At 44.4% G+C, this 13,385-nt stretch overlaps 2 protein-coding genes across 7 annotated transcripts in view; one reads left to right on the top strand and one right to left on the bottom strand.

Annotated features, from left to right (window-relative positions):
* Positions 1-13,385, top strand: part of LG01H21orf58 (linkage group 01 C21orf58 homolog) — a 231,616-nt gene that overhangs the window by 134,724 nt on the left and 83,507 nt on the right. The window lies entirely within an intron of this gene.
* Positions 1-13,385, bottom strand: part of PCNT (pericentrin) — a 95,711-nt gene that overhangs the window by 23,626 nt on the left and 58,700 nt on the right. For 4 of the 5 annotated variants that reach the window (XM_048502490.1, XM_048502482.1, XM_048502477.1 and 1 more), the window contains exons 25-31: positions 11,368-11,535; positions 10,786-10,938; positions 10,438-10,602; positions 6,229-7,275; positions 3,768-4,319; positions 2,186-2,288; positions 993-1,144 (exon numbers count right to left, since the gene is read on the bottom strand). In XM_048502490.1, the coding sequence (XP_048358447.1) occupies positions 993-1,144; positions 2,186-2,288; positions 3,768-4,319; positions 6,229-7,275; positions 10,438-10,602; positions 10,786-10,938; positions 11,368-11,535 (2,340 nt within the window). The remainder of the gene's footprint in view (positions 1-992; positions 1,145-2,185; positions 2,289-3,767; positions 4,320-6,228; positions 7,276-10,437; positions 10,603-10,785; positions 10,939-11,367; positions 11,536-13,385) is intronic. The other variant, XM_048502498.1, reaches the window with a different exon arrangement.

The raw sequence follows: 13,385 nt of genomic DNA, 5'->3' as shown, positions 1-13,385 counted from the left end.
GCGATTCCCCCCCCCCCACGTGGCCAGCTGGCACGGGCCTGGGGACATGTGACATGCCTCTGCTTTTTCTTAATCCTTTTTTGCCCCAATAATCTTAGACTCATTTGCTTATCTGTCATTTCATCCAACTGGCTATGGCAGCCAACAGTTTTTATTTATAAGGATCTGCAGTGGCGTCACTTCTAACATACCTGGTATTATTGACAAAATCATGAGGGCCACCGAGCCCAGAAGATTAAGGAGCAGCTTAAGTGGGTGTGAAGCTTGGAACTGTGAGGACAAACTGGAATGATAACTGAACTGAAACTCTGGGAGTGTCTCTGCAACAGCTGCTAAGAGTCACCAAAGAGGGGAAGGTCCTTTGCGATGCCCACACAAAACTACACTGTTCCTAGTACACTGCTGGAGCATTTGATCTCGAAGAGACGTTTCAGAAAGGCCATGCAAAAAATATGTGATTGCCCTCGTGTTCCAACCTACTATTTGGAGATTTAGACAAGGTCTTGTCCACAAAAAAGCAACCGTTTTTGCAAGTTTTAAATGAGATCCTACTGAAAAATAAGCAAAGTGTATACTTTTCTTAAAATGATGCAGTGTAGTGGACCGGGACAGCCAGGTGCGAATCCCCACTGCTCTACAAAACACCTTGAGCTAGTTGATTTTTTTTTCCCCAGTGTAACCTCCCTCACGGGGTTACTGAAGGATAAAAAGGAGGCTGCGACAAACACGCCGGCTGCCCTATTATCCTTAGAGGAAAGACAAGATTTAAAAAAAAATTGCAAATTTTACTCAGTTTTATATTAATATTTTTCTGTGGTTTGAGGAACTAAATATGCTCACTTGTCAAGGAAATTTTTGGAAAGTAAATGTTTAAATTTAAATTCCTTGTGATTTAAATGAGTTAATTAAATTGAATCAATTTTTTATAGGATCTTGATGTGATCAATGTACTTTATTTTAGATTTTGCAGCAGTCTTCCTGTGGCACATTACCTTTAACTTCTGCGAAAACACTTCTGCGTCTTTCATTGCTGGTTCAGTGACATCTGGAACCATTCCAAGACACTGTGTGATGCTGCCATCTTGGTACGCTGTCATTTTTGCAATTTCATTATTACGTTGAAGTGCTAAATCTGTATTAGCACCTGAAAAAAACAAAGTGACAATTACAGTATGTTAAAACCAGGGAACCAGCAGAACCTTGAAATGGAATTTCCTCCTTGGGGGAGCCTGTGGCCTGCCATTATTAGTTCTAGGGCAGTGGTTTTCAAACCCCAACTATTTTAAATAACACTAAGGGTTGGACTATCTAGAACAGAGAATAAGATGTAGGATGGACACTGAAGTGTCTTTAATCTTAATTGCAGATAATGTAATGACTTATTTAGTGAACAGCAAAAATGTAATGGCTCAGAGCCTCAGTCTAATCCAGCAATTCCTAATTCATGGGCACACAAATATGCCAGACCCATTGTGGGATGTCCCATAATGACCCCCTTCATGTGGGAAGTAATCATTCTAAGGGAGTAAAGGAGGCATTAAGATCCTCTAATGCAGCCCACAATATAATCAATAAGCAAGGAGGAATCCCAAAAATGACACTATTAATAACCCAGAAAACCGAGAGCAGATTTTTTTTTGGCTTCCCTGTGGCACAAAGAAGCCTACAGACTATTGCCGTGGTGGCGAACCTTTGGCACTCCAGATGTTATGGACTACAATTCCCATCAGCCCCTTCCAGCATGGCCAATTGGCCATGCTGGCAGGGGCTGATGGGAATTGTAGTCCATAACATCTGGAGTGCCAAAGGTTCGCCACCACTGGACTATTCTGTGAGCTGACTGAAACTATATGCACTTCTACTTGGGAAAAAGAAGCAGCATCCCTGCAATTTCAATCATGAAAAACTCCTGGTGCCCCACATATCAAGAGCCTAGGAATTTATGGGCCACATAAATAACAGCAATCCTGACACAGATTTTCCATTGAATAAGGTGTGAGATCTTCCAGTTCTCTATTTACTTTCCATTTCCAATTCAGAGAGAAAAGAGGAGCGTGCAAACCCCAAGGATATTTTCAATCTGACCCTGGCTGAACAGAAGCATCTAACTAACATTTGACCCGACCACGGAAGAACACAAGCAAAAAAAAACAAAAACAAAAAAAAAAAAACCCAGCTGACTTACGGCAGTCAAAGCCAGTACCTGCCCCCTCAAGCTTGGACATCGCTGATCTTAAATCATCTTGCAATTCAGATGGCATCAGAGTGAAGTTTTCAGCATCTCTTGCCTATTCAGAAACAGACATTAAAAAAAGAATTATGAAATATATGTGAATTGTTCTACAACAAAACAAGGTAAACCGTACTTCACAAGCGGAAGCCCAGAAAACTTGTGAGGGAGGGGAATCCCACCCCTTTCCATTGCTCAGCCCACTGAGGCCATTCTCCCCTCCCCTCCTCAGTAGTGATCTCAGCAGGCAAGCCCACCCAGGCTCGCCTGCTGATGAATACACCTCCCCACACCTTGATCTCGATAGGTGAGGTCATTCTCAGCTTGGCAGCCGATGCAACCCCCCCCCCCTCCGGCCAAATCCCTGATCTCCAGGCAGGTATCTGCATTCCTGCTGTTCTGGAGCAGCTGCCTTTGGATCAGAGGAGTGACGCTGGCAGTGGCCAGTGATAGGAGCATTCTCTGTCCACAACTTTATTCACTTTTGGGTGCATTTGACCCTTCCCTTTTAAGTTTCAGATCCCATAAGGCTGCAGAAAAACCTGTTTAAGTATCAGAAGGCAGGGGGTACACTTCAGAATTAGATGTAGACACATCCTTATAAGAGTAAATAACCTGTCCTTTAAGGGCTCACTTTAAAATTTTTTTACCTATTGTACCAATTTTAAATAATTTTTTATAAATTAGTTTTCTTCCAAAATACATTGAGCAACTGGAAATTAGCCACACAGCCTTCCATGCTGAAAGTACTGAAGGAAGATGCTGTTCAATACTATGCTGAAGGATACTATCGAGCAGTGATCTCAGTGCCAGCAACAGGGGAAGCACGTTTCATTCCATCCAACGAGAACCCCACAGAACGGACATGGAGTTTTGTCAGTTTTTAAGTGAACTGTTGCCAAATTAACTGAACAAAATGAGAGTGAAGGGCTTATTGCTCCTTGCCCGTTCATTCCTCAAAGCACCCCCATCTTTTCCTGTACGGGGGAGGTGGTGGTGAATTTGCATGGCCTGAGGTTGCAAAACTGGCCCTTGACAGAAAGTTCAGAGTTGAACTACGACACTTTAATATGTCTCATGTTACATTAGGGCCCGGTAAATATAAGACAGCGCTACCCCTAATTTAGCTTGAATCAGCAAACTTCCCAAACTCTACCTGGTGTTTCAGGTTTCTGTAACCCTAACCCTATTATGTTGCTTATTATTAGATCTCCCTACTTACACTGTGGAAATAAACCTCAAGTCTCAGTGAGAAAGTCAAACTATAAATACGGTAAATAAAAATAAACCCTAATGTGACTTACACACAACGGGCACTGAAGGATGTTGCTGTGTAGTCCAGAATTACCTCACTGTCTGGAATTCATGAAAAAGTGACCAGAACTGGCTACTATGACACAACGCCTATTATTATTCTTCACTCTTTGCTCACAGGATTTCCATAGGAACTTACTGAAGGCACAGGACTCAGTAGTGTACCAAATGGGATAGAGACATTTTGTGTGTTTGAAAGGGCCTTTACAAAATTAGCACTTACTGAAATATTTTCCTGGCCGCTGCTGTATTCGGTGTCCAAGAAGGTAGGTCCTGAGAATGCTGGTAACTGGAAGGGGAGAATGTTCGCTATTTCTTGATTGTCATGAGAATAGGAATGGAAGCCCCTCAGTAACCCAGAGGAGTCTGATTGTAGGACTGGGGACTCGGAACACAGGCTTCCAAAACCTACGCTGTGCACACCGTCCATTTCGGAGAAGGGCGTTAGATGAACACTCGCTGGGAGCTCCAGACTGTTACCTTGTTCTCTCATCATCTCAGGGGAGTCCCACAAAGTCTCATCCATGATCATCTTTTGGAAGTTTTCTGGTATTTTGTGAGTGAGCTGCATGTCTTGTGAAACGTTGTTCAACCTGCACACCCCATCATTTGGGGTCTGAGTAAGCCACAGTGTTTGTGGTTGTAAATTGTGTTGTTCCTTGACATTGTTTGCTGTTTCTGCTTCTTTGGTCCAAAGCATTTCTTCAAGATGTTTGCCCTGAATATTAAAATTTTTGCTGGAGGTCTTTAGATCAGTCACTAGAACATCATTTTCCTGCAAAATTGTTCAAACGTTCAGCACTTTGGCTTAACATAAAACCACACAACAATAGAGCAAAAGACCAACAATAACAAGAAATTTGCCAAGTTCTTTGTCCCTGTGAGAAACCCCCTTGCAAATGAATGGAAAGAGAACACAAAAGCGTTTACAGAGTTCTCTGCCACAACACACTCAGATCATGTGGCTTTCCATGTCAACTTATTTCCAGTGGTGACTGAAAAGTCCCAGCGAACTATTCCATGACCTCCACTGGTTTTTGCCATGTGCTCTGGGAATCTGGCAAACTTTTCCCATGCCGTTTTGGTAAACGCCTGAACACGACTCTGAAGGCCAAACCAGAATGTGGGGAACTGCCCGGGGGAGGTTGGTTGGTTGGTTGGTTGGTCCTATCTTCTTCCCCCAAAACAGATAAGTGCAATTTTGGAAAGGTGTTTTAAATGGCAAGAGTTGAAGGAGGGAAGGTTTAAACACTCTCTCATCCAGAAATATGTGGTCATCTGGGGCTGTAAATTAAAAACTGTAGAAGATCCTCGTAGTGGATCTTTCACATTACATCTTTTTTGGTCCCAAATATAAATCAGTTGCTTCAAAGCATAATGAACATCATAAATCTCACTGTAAAAGCCACCCATCTTACTAGAACACAGCCTCTGTGGAGGCAGAGGGGTTTCTCCATCACCTGAAGTTGCTAAATGCTTTTGTAGTATGTGAACTGAACTCACTGGAACCTCATGTCTATGATATGAGATCCAAGCTGATTATTTATGCTTCATTAACAGTAAAATGCCACAGCCAGCATAAGAATGAGCAGTCTTCTCCAGGCTTTTCCCAAGTATGGAACCTCTTCTTAAGTCCTGACCTACACTAATCTCTTACCTGCATGAACATTTCAACTTTACCTTCATGACCATGTCCCCCATAGTTTACCACGTTCAGGGATTATGATTTTCACTGCCCCATGCCCAGACCTCCTGGCCTCGCAGCAAATGATCCCTGTTTACCTTGCTGACCCTGATGGCTGGGGAAGAACCCAAGAGCAGCTGCAGGACACCCCCCTGTTTCTTCTTTGTGAGGCCCTCTGCAACCTGCATGTGCTGCTTTGGGTCATGCAGTAAAAACAACGAATGAGCCCCACAGGACACCTGCAGTCATGATCACAGCAAGTGGAGGAACAGGCAAGACTCGTTTCCTTGTCAAAATTCTTATTGGGCTTTTCTTTTGATACATCACTCAAGGAAGCGCCTGATAGGACACTACTGGGGGTCAGGAGGGCACAGGAGAGATGCAGCAGCGAACATTTTTTTGGACCCAAGCTCATCCTGTCTTGCCTACAATGGCTTATCATTTAGATTAAGAGGGCTCGGTGCAGAGGTGGAGCGCTCTTGGGGACATGTTTGGGGTCACATGTCCCCAGGCGCATGCCAGCTGGTCATGTGGGGTTTTTTTTGAGAATTGCCCCCCCACACCCCTCCCCTCGGCCCCAGCAGGTTGCTCCTTCAGCCGGTGGAGCCTTTGCCGGCTGAAGGACAAGCCTAGCTGGGCCGTTGCCGGGTGCCCGTCAGCCACGCTGCTCCTTCAGGCAGTGGAGCAGCCTGGCGGGGCCGGGTTGAGGGGCGGCACGTGACAGGCTCCCATCGGCTAAGGTAAGTGGGGCGTGGGTAGCAGGTGTTGCCCCGGGTGCCACCCCCCCCCCCCGGCCTCTGGCTCAGTGTGCTTACCTTCAGAAAGGTAGAATGCAGGACAGTTTAAAATGGCAGCGATGAGCTGCTTGGGGTGTGTGGTGGATCAGAATCATTTACCATCAGCAATCCCATGAACAAATGGGTCTTTCTCAACCAACCTCAATTAAATATCCTGTTATTGACAAGTATTGGGACACTAATTCATTGCGGATGTTACATACCAATTCACCACTGGAAGAAGCTTTAATGGATGCTGCTGGCTTGCCACGGAGATCTTCCTTTTCTCCCCCTTCCTCTGTTTCTAGGAAAAGCTGCAAGGCATCGCCTTCTGGCACCAATGCAGGGGGTTTAATTTCATTTTGGTCCTCTTCTGTGGAAAACTGCAGCAGTTGGTGAAAAAGAGCTCTCTCGGCTCTAAGTGCTTCCAGTTCTTCCGTGTACTTCTTAGTCCGAGACTTAAGTTCCACAGCAACAGCTCTGAGTTCACTAATCTCACTATGACAGGCGGCCTCTTTGTCACGCAGGGCATCCACTAAGCCCTTGGACTGATCTTCGAGCTGCTCAACCTTTTCTTTTTCTCGCAGAACTTCAGCTGCTCGCTCCGCCTTCTGCTTGGACACCGTCTGCAGGTGCGAGTCGTGTTCTGAAAGTTTTGCTTCCCATCCTCTCAATTTACCCTCAAGGTCCCGAATGGAGGAAGTAGCAACAGTAAGATCGGTACTTCTTTGTGCCATGCACGCTTCCAAACGCTTGTAGTCTTCCTGTAGTTCTTTATAGTGTCGTTGTAAATCTGTCAGTTCTTTGAAGTACTGTTCAGAAGACTCTTGAACATTCTTCTGTTTTTGTTCTAGATTTGTTATCACCACTTTAAACTTTGATTCTTGTTCTTCAAGCAGCTGCTGCAAAGCTTCTTTGTCAGCCAAAACTCTTTCTAGCTGTCCTTGAAGTTGTTCCTGGTTGGACTGAAGGAGGAAAGAGCTGGAGTTTCCACCTCTGTTTCCGAGATTCTCCAGTGATGAGCTTTGCCATTCGTTCTGAAGCTCCTCTCCCTGCTCTTCCAGTACAAGGGTATTAGAATGGTCTTGGCTGTCATCAAGCTCATCATTTAAGGGTTCACAAAGTTCTAGCTCTTTTTGAAGAGTTGCAATTATTCCATGGAGCTGTTCTATTTCGTCTGATTTATCTCTTACCAATTGTTCCTCATCAGCATGAAGATGTTCTATAACTGATTTCAGGTGCTCAATTTCCAACTTCTGCTTTTCCAAAACCTGAAATGAAAAATACGCAAGACTTTGTTCCTATAATAAACTGTCACCACATGCAGAGAGGCTATTTCGGGTCTCATTTGGACATTCTCTTTCATTTTATTTATTTGGAATATTCTAGACTATATTTTGTGTTTAAAACTTTAAAGTCAAAAACATAAAAAACACCCCTGCCTCTCAAGCAACGAACAAGTCAACGTGATGAACTGAACAGCAAAACGGAATCCAAAGCAGCAATGACAGCAACGATGGGGGAGGGTCCCTGGGTCTGCTTTGCGTGCAGAGGGGCCCAGGTTCACGGGGAAAGACTGGAAACCCAGGACATCGTCTGCCAATTAGAGGCGGCAATAACCTGAATAGGATCAGAGTATGATTTAGCACCATTTTCTCAAGGAATGGCACCCAAGCCACACAATGTCCAAGCTTTCAAGTTTTCTAGGACTCTTCTACAGGCTGGTTGTTTTAAAAAAGTTGTAAAAGGGCTTGGGGAAGGCAGAATGCTTCAGGACAATATGCTTGACAAACCTGAAGCCTAACCTGTGAGCTAGATGCAGATTTAAATAGAGTCAGTTTCATGTTACACCAGGCATGAGGAAATGAAATGGTTATACTCCACACTGCTGGGGGAGGGTTGCCAGAGCCAGGTTAGGAAACTCCTGGAGATGCAGGGATGGAACTTGGGGAGGAGGAGGAGGAGGAGGAGGAGGAGGAGGAGGAGGAGAGGGGCCTCAGTGGCGTCCAGTGCAACAGAGTCCACCCTCCGAAGCAGCCATTTTCTCCCGGGGAATTGATCTCTGCAGTCTAGAAAGGAGCTGTAATTCCCGGGGATCTCCACGTCCCACCTGGAGCCTGGCATCCTTATCTACAGCATTCCAAATGCAAGGTGCCACCACTGATCAATCCCTGTTGAACATAGCGTGAGCAGAGCATACTAGATAAGGCATAAGACCTTATACGTGTCTATTCACATAGATGCAATTTCTATGAGAGTTTCCACACATGCTTAGGAGAAGACACAATAGGAGAGGTGGTGTGGAGGCGTTGGGCCACAATGATCTCCGTAGTGGGGGGAATAGGCGTAGCGCCCACAGGGACATGTGGGGTCACATGTCCTGGGCGGAGGCCATTTGGGTCAAGTGGGGGGTGGAAAATTGCCCACTACACCCCTGCTCCTTCCCCCCTCACCCTGCCCCACCAGGCCCCACGGCCGGCAAAGGTAAGTGGGGCGCCGGGGGTGGGGGCCCATAACAGGGGCAGAAAACTTGGAGTCTGCCCCGGCCTCCATTTTCCCTAGTACGCCACTGGTGCGGGGATACTGGTGTCTCCCTGGACTTAAGAACATAAGAACTAGCCTGCTGGATCAGACCAGAGTCCACCTAGTCCAGCACTCTGCTACTCACAGTGGCCCACCAGGTGCCTTTGGAAGCTCACAGGCAGGATGTGAAAGCAACGGCCTTCTGCTGCTGCTGCTGCTCCCGAGCACCTGGTCTGCTAAGGCATTTGCAATCTCAGATCGAGGAGGATCAAGATTGGTAGCCAGAGATCGACTTCTCCATAAATCTGTCCAAGCCCTTTTTAAAGCTATTCAGGTTAGTGGCCATCACCACCTCCTGTGGCAGCATATTCCAAACACCAATCACACGTTGCCTGAAGAAGTGTTTCCTTTTATTAGTCCTAATTCTTCCCCCCAGCATTTTCAATATATGCCTCCTGGTTCTAGTATTGTGAGAATGAGAGAAAAATGTCCTGCATGAGGCAAGTTTTCGAGTGCCAGCGTTTGAGCCCATGGGGGCGGCAATGGTGGTAAACCACCAGCGATGAGAGTGCTGGGGGAAGCATTTCTTCGTTGTTGGCAGTCCCTGGAGGGCAGTGGGGATCAGTGGCAGAGGCTCCCACAGAATGCATAAGGCTATCACACTTGGAACTTTCATGCATGGAACTCTTACGCTTGGCAGTCGAGGCAAGAACATGGCGGCAGATCATTATGCCCCATGGAGGACAGAGTTCAGTGTTGCTATCACTGAGCATCTGCCTGTGGGGGCGGGGGTTGGTGCTCACAGCTATTAGAGTGTTCGATTAGGTCAGTTAATTCAACTGTTGCATTGCTAGGTAGAAATGTTGTTATATTATTAGTCGTTTATAGGGTTAGTGTTAGGGTAGCGTGTCTATGCATTAAGCTTAGATTAGTGGTTGCTCTTATTTTTTAGGTTAGTTGCTGGGCTAACTTATCACCCTACCATTGCTATAGACTGTTATATAGAACTAGGTTGTGAGGTTTTTGGAGTCTTCATATAGAAGAAGTGGCCACCATCTGATGTTCTGTTAATTAATGATATTGGCATGTTATTATGTACTAGTTATTGATATCCATGATTGTTATTTTGCTGATACTGTTACATTATATGCTAATGTGTCATGTTATTGATAAATTTTGTATGATGGTATACTTTGTAATGTACGATATTGTGATTTGTTATTTTGCTGACTTTATTCCCTATGTCTGTGAAAATTTTTTTGTATATTGTGATGCTTATTGATGTTTGCTAGTATTGATATTGCTGATATTGATATTGTTACTTATACTATTGTTGTGTGCCGCCCAGAGCCCTTCGGGGGAGGGCGCGATATAAATTGAATAAACTAAAATAAAATAAACAGATTAACCCGGTCTGCCTCTTGCCAATTCCTCAACCACAAAGGGGCCAGGCCCAACTCTTTCTGGCAGCACCGTGCAGAAATCTTCCTCTCCTCAGTGGTTGCCCCTAGTGTGCAGTTTTCTCAAACTGCACAGGGGCCGGACACTTTACTGATAAAGGATACAAAATGGGGAGGGGGCTCTTAAGGACTTGAGACTACTCCCCCTCCCACGCTTCACGGGCACTCAACTGGCTGGTGCCACACCCCACTGCCTCCTGACACAGGCCCAGTGCCCATCAGGCCATTTCCCCTCCACGTTGGGTTTACTCGCACAGCAGTGGAAGTTCCCTGAGTATTCAGCAGCCTCTCTCCTTTTTGTGGGTAGCCTGGTTGTGTTGCATCCACTTTTAAACACTATTGTCAAATGCATACTCACCAATGCACGTTATAAAAACAAACCTTTTCCTACCCAAATCAGGATACATATTAACATTTTGTCATGGACCATGCCCAGCCTCCATTTGTTACCTGGTTTTCCTGGCAGCTTCCAAGCTCATCTTCTAGCTGCACAATCTGCTTATTCAAATGATCCGTTTCTTGATTCTTTTCTTCAAGTAAGGTCTTGAGAAACTGGAGAAGAGCTAATTCACTATCTGCCGGACTCTCTCCCAGGTGAAGTTTTTCAATGTTTTCCTAATGAAAAGAGTTGAACAAACTCAATCAGTGACGAGAGCCTCAGGTCACCCAGGGATTCCCTGTGACCGTGGAGGGATTTGAACCCAGATCCCCCAGATTCTAGTTCTGACACAGCAGAAGATCATCAAGCTAAGCAAGCCAGGATGGCAGAACGGGATTTTCTTTTTAAATCAGACCTACTTTCAGGCATGCATTTTCTTCTTGGAGCTGGATTATTTTGGAGACATAGTTGCTTTTCTCCCCTTCAAACTTTAAACTCAGGTGCAGGATTTCCTCATCTTTATTGATCAAATCCTCTTCAAATTGTTTGAGTTGCTCTAACAAGTTTGAAACCTAAAATAAATAAAAAATAATTTTTGTTTCACAAAAAACCTCTATGAAGAAACTGTTGCCGTACCGTTTTATAACATAACTGCAAAAATCCACACGTGAAAATCTACCCACCTCACTCTCAAAGCTCCAGGACCGGAACTAATAATGCTAATAATAAAACTCCAAACATCTAGGCATGCAAACCTACCAAGATCCCTCAAGAAAGAAAGAAAAGTTGATCTTTATACTTCACTTTTCTCTACCTTAAGGAATCTCAGAGTGGCTTTCAATGGCCTGCCCCTCCCTTCTCCACAACAGGCCACTTATGATGTAGTTCGGGCTGAGAGAGTTTGGCATTTTCAACTTTTAGAACAGAGGTCAACCTTCTAGGTGACTGGGAGTCAATTGTGTCCATTTTGACTCTACTGGATGAGTTTTGTTTCAACTTACTTCTGCTTTTTTTGTTAAAAGCGCCTCTTGCACTTTTAACTCTCCCTGTAATACATGATCCAAACTCTCTTCTGGAAGCACTCTGTGCCTGATTTCATCCAGTTTGGATTGCAGAGTAGAAATCTGAATCAAATTATTGTACTGTTGCTGCTGCAATGCTTCCTGATCCTATGAAACATAAGAATAAACACACAAAAGAATATAAGAATAAACACACATTCCCTTCTCACTGGACACAGTGTGTAACAGACTTCCCTCTGTGATACACCTCTGAAGATGTCAGCCACAGATGCAGGCGAAATGTTAGGAACAAGATCCACCAGACCACAGCCTGGAAAACCCACCAGAACCAGTTGAATCTGGCCATGGAAGCCTTCGACAATACACAAAAGGAAGCCTTCGACAATACACATCAGATTAATTTGGTTAATGACCTTTGCACACACACAAATCAGTGGCAAACGGAACTCTTGTCTACTGCAGTCTTTGCAAGTCTGTAATTAATCTCTATCAGTTTGTGTGCAGTTGAAGCTAAAGTGCTATTGTGGTTCAAATTCAATCATCAAACCTTTGATGTTCAGCTGACCAGAATTCAACATGGAAAGAAAGTACAATATTTTCCTGGCCGTGCATTTTGCACAGCAGTGTAGAGAAGTATCCTGGCATTTTTACAGCTATCAGTGAAGAATGTTGTGTCCCCAGTATGCAACTTCTCAAAGTCAGTACGGAATAGACCATTTTTAGGAAGCACAGGAATTCTAATCTATGTGGCACTTTCATCTGAATGATAAATGTGTGAAATTATTCTGCCATTCATGAAACTCTCTCAGAGACAATTATAACTGAACCCTTATGAGACAGAAAATATTCAGCTCTGCCTTGCTCTGATCAGCAACTAAATTTATTTTGAGAACACTGACCATTTTATGATATGTTGCTTCACAATCTATACGTGCATGCTACTGCAACCTATTCTCTTTTAGTCACCTTCCAACATGATAACTTACAATTCCACTACATTAGCTAACAAATGAAAATATTAGGCATTGTTTGAGCTGATTTTCCAAACTGTATATGAAATCAGATGACTGCCCCCTCGGGGGGGAGGGGGGATTGCATACTTGGGGCCATGATATGGGACTATGGATTGGCATTGGAAAGGGTCCCTATTTTCAGTTACATTTCATGTAGTTTGGCTGAAACAGGATTCTTCTGAGACAGAGAAATGGTTTCCCAATGCGAGACCAGGAAGATCTGGCCTGAAGTGGCACTTGAACATCAGTTCCCTGTCTTAAGTCCCTAAAAACCTCCACTTTAAATGTGAAGACTAATGGGCCATGAAAAGTAAAACAGGTGCAGGGGCATATCTGCCAGAGGTACATGGGGTATCACGTGTCCCCGGGCACATGCCATCCAGTCATGGGGGTGGGGGGGCGCTGTCATGATATATAAAAAGAGTAAAAGTTCACAGAAAGGGTCATTTCAAGTTAGCAGAACCCACAGGACAGAGACAGTCAGTCTAGGGGCAAAAGTAGCAAAGATTAACCTTTAACATGATTGGTTAGTTCAAACTGTAATTCTAGAGAGGCTGAGGCCTGGGCGGGGAAAAGTATCCCTGATGTATGCATTTGTATATGCTGAGATAGAGTTGAGTCAGAGGCCCCTTCCGCACACGCAAAATAATGCATTTTCAAACCACTTTCACAACTGTTTGCAAGTGAATTTTGCTGTTCCGCACAGCTTCAAAGAGCACTGAAAGCAGTTTGAAAGTGCATTATTCTGAATGCAGAATGAGCCTGAGTTAAGTTATATGTGTGTTGAACTTTGTTATAGCTGAAGAGTTCTGTATAGTATTATAGTCTTGTATAGATAGACTTGTGTAACCTTGCAACTGCTAAAGTTAAAACCTTCCTATGGAAAGAGCATCTTGAGTGGAGAGTATTCTTTTCCATGTGTGATAGAAGGTTGCAGTGAGCGCAATAAGACTTCTCATCTTACCAGAGTGACTCCGCTTTAAA

This window comes from Sphaerodactylus townsendi, linkage group LG01 (genome assembly GCF_021028975.2).
Source record: "Sphaerodactylus townsendi isolate TG3544 linkage group LG01, MPM_Stown_v2.3, whole genome shotgun sequence".
Classification (NCBI taxonomy): domain Eukaryota; kingdom Metazoa; phylum Chordata; class Lepidosauria; order Squamata; family Sphaerodactylidae; genus Sphaerodactylus; species Sphaerodactylus townsendi.
The sequence above is the reverse complement of the archived record's forward strand: the minus strand, read 5'-3'. Positions and strand labels throughout refer to the sequence as shown.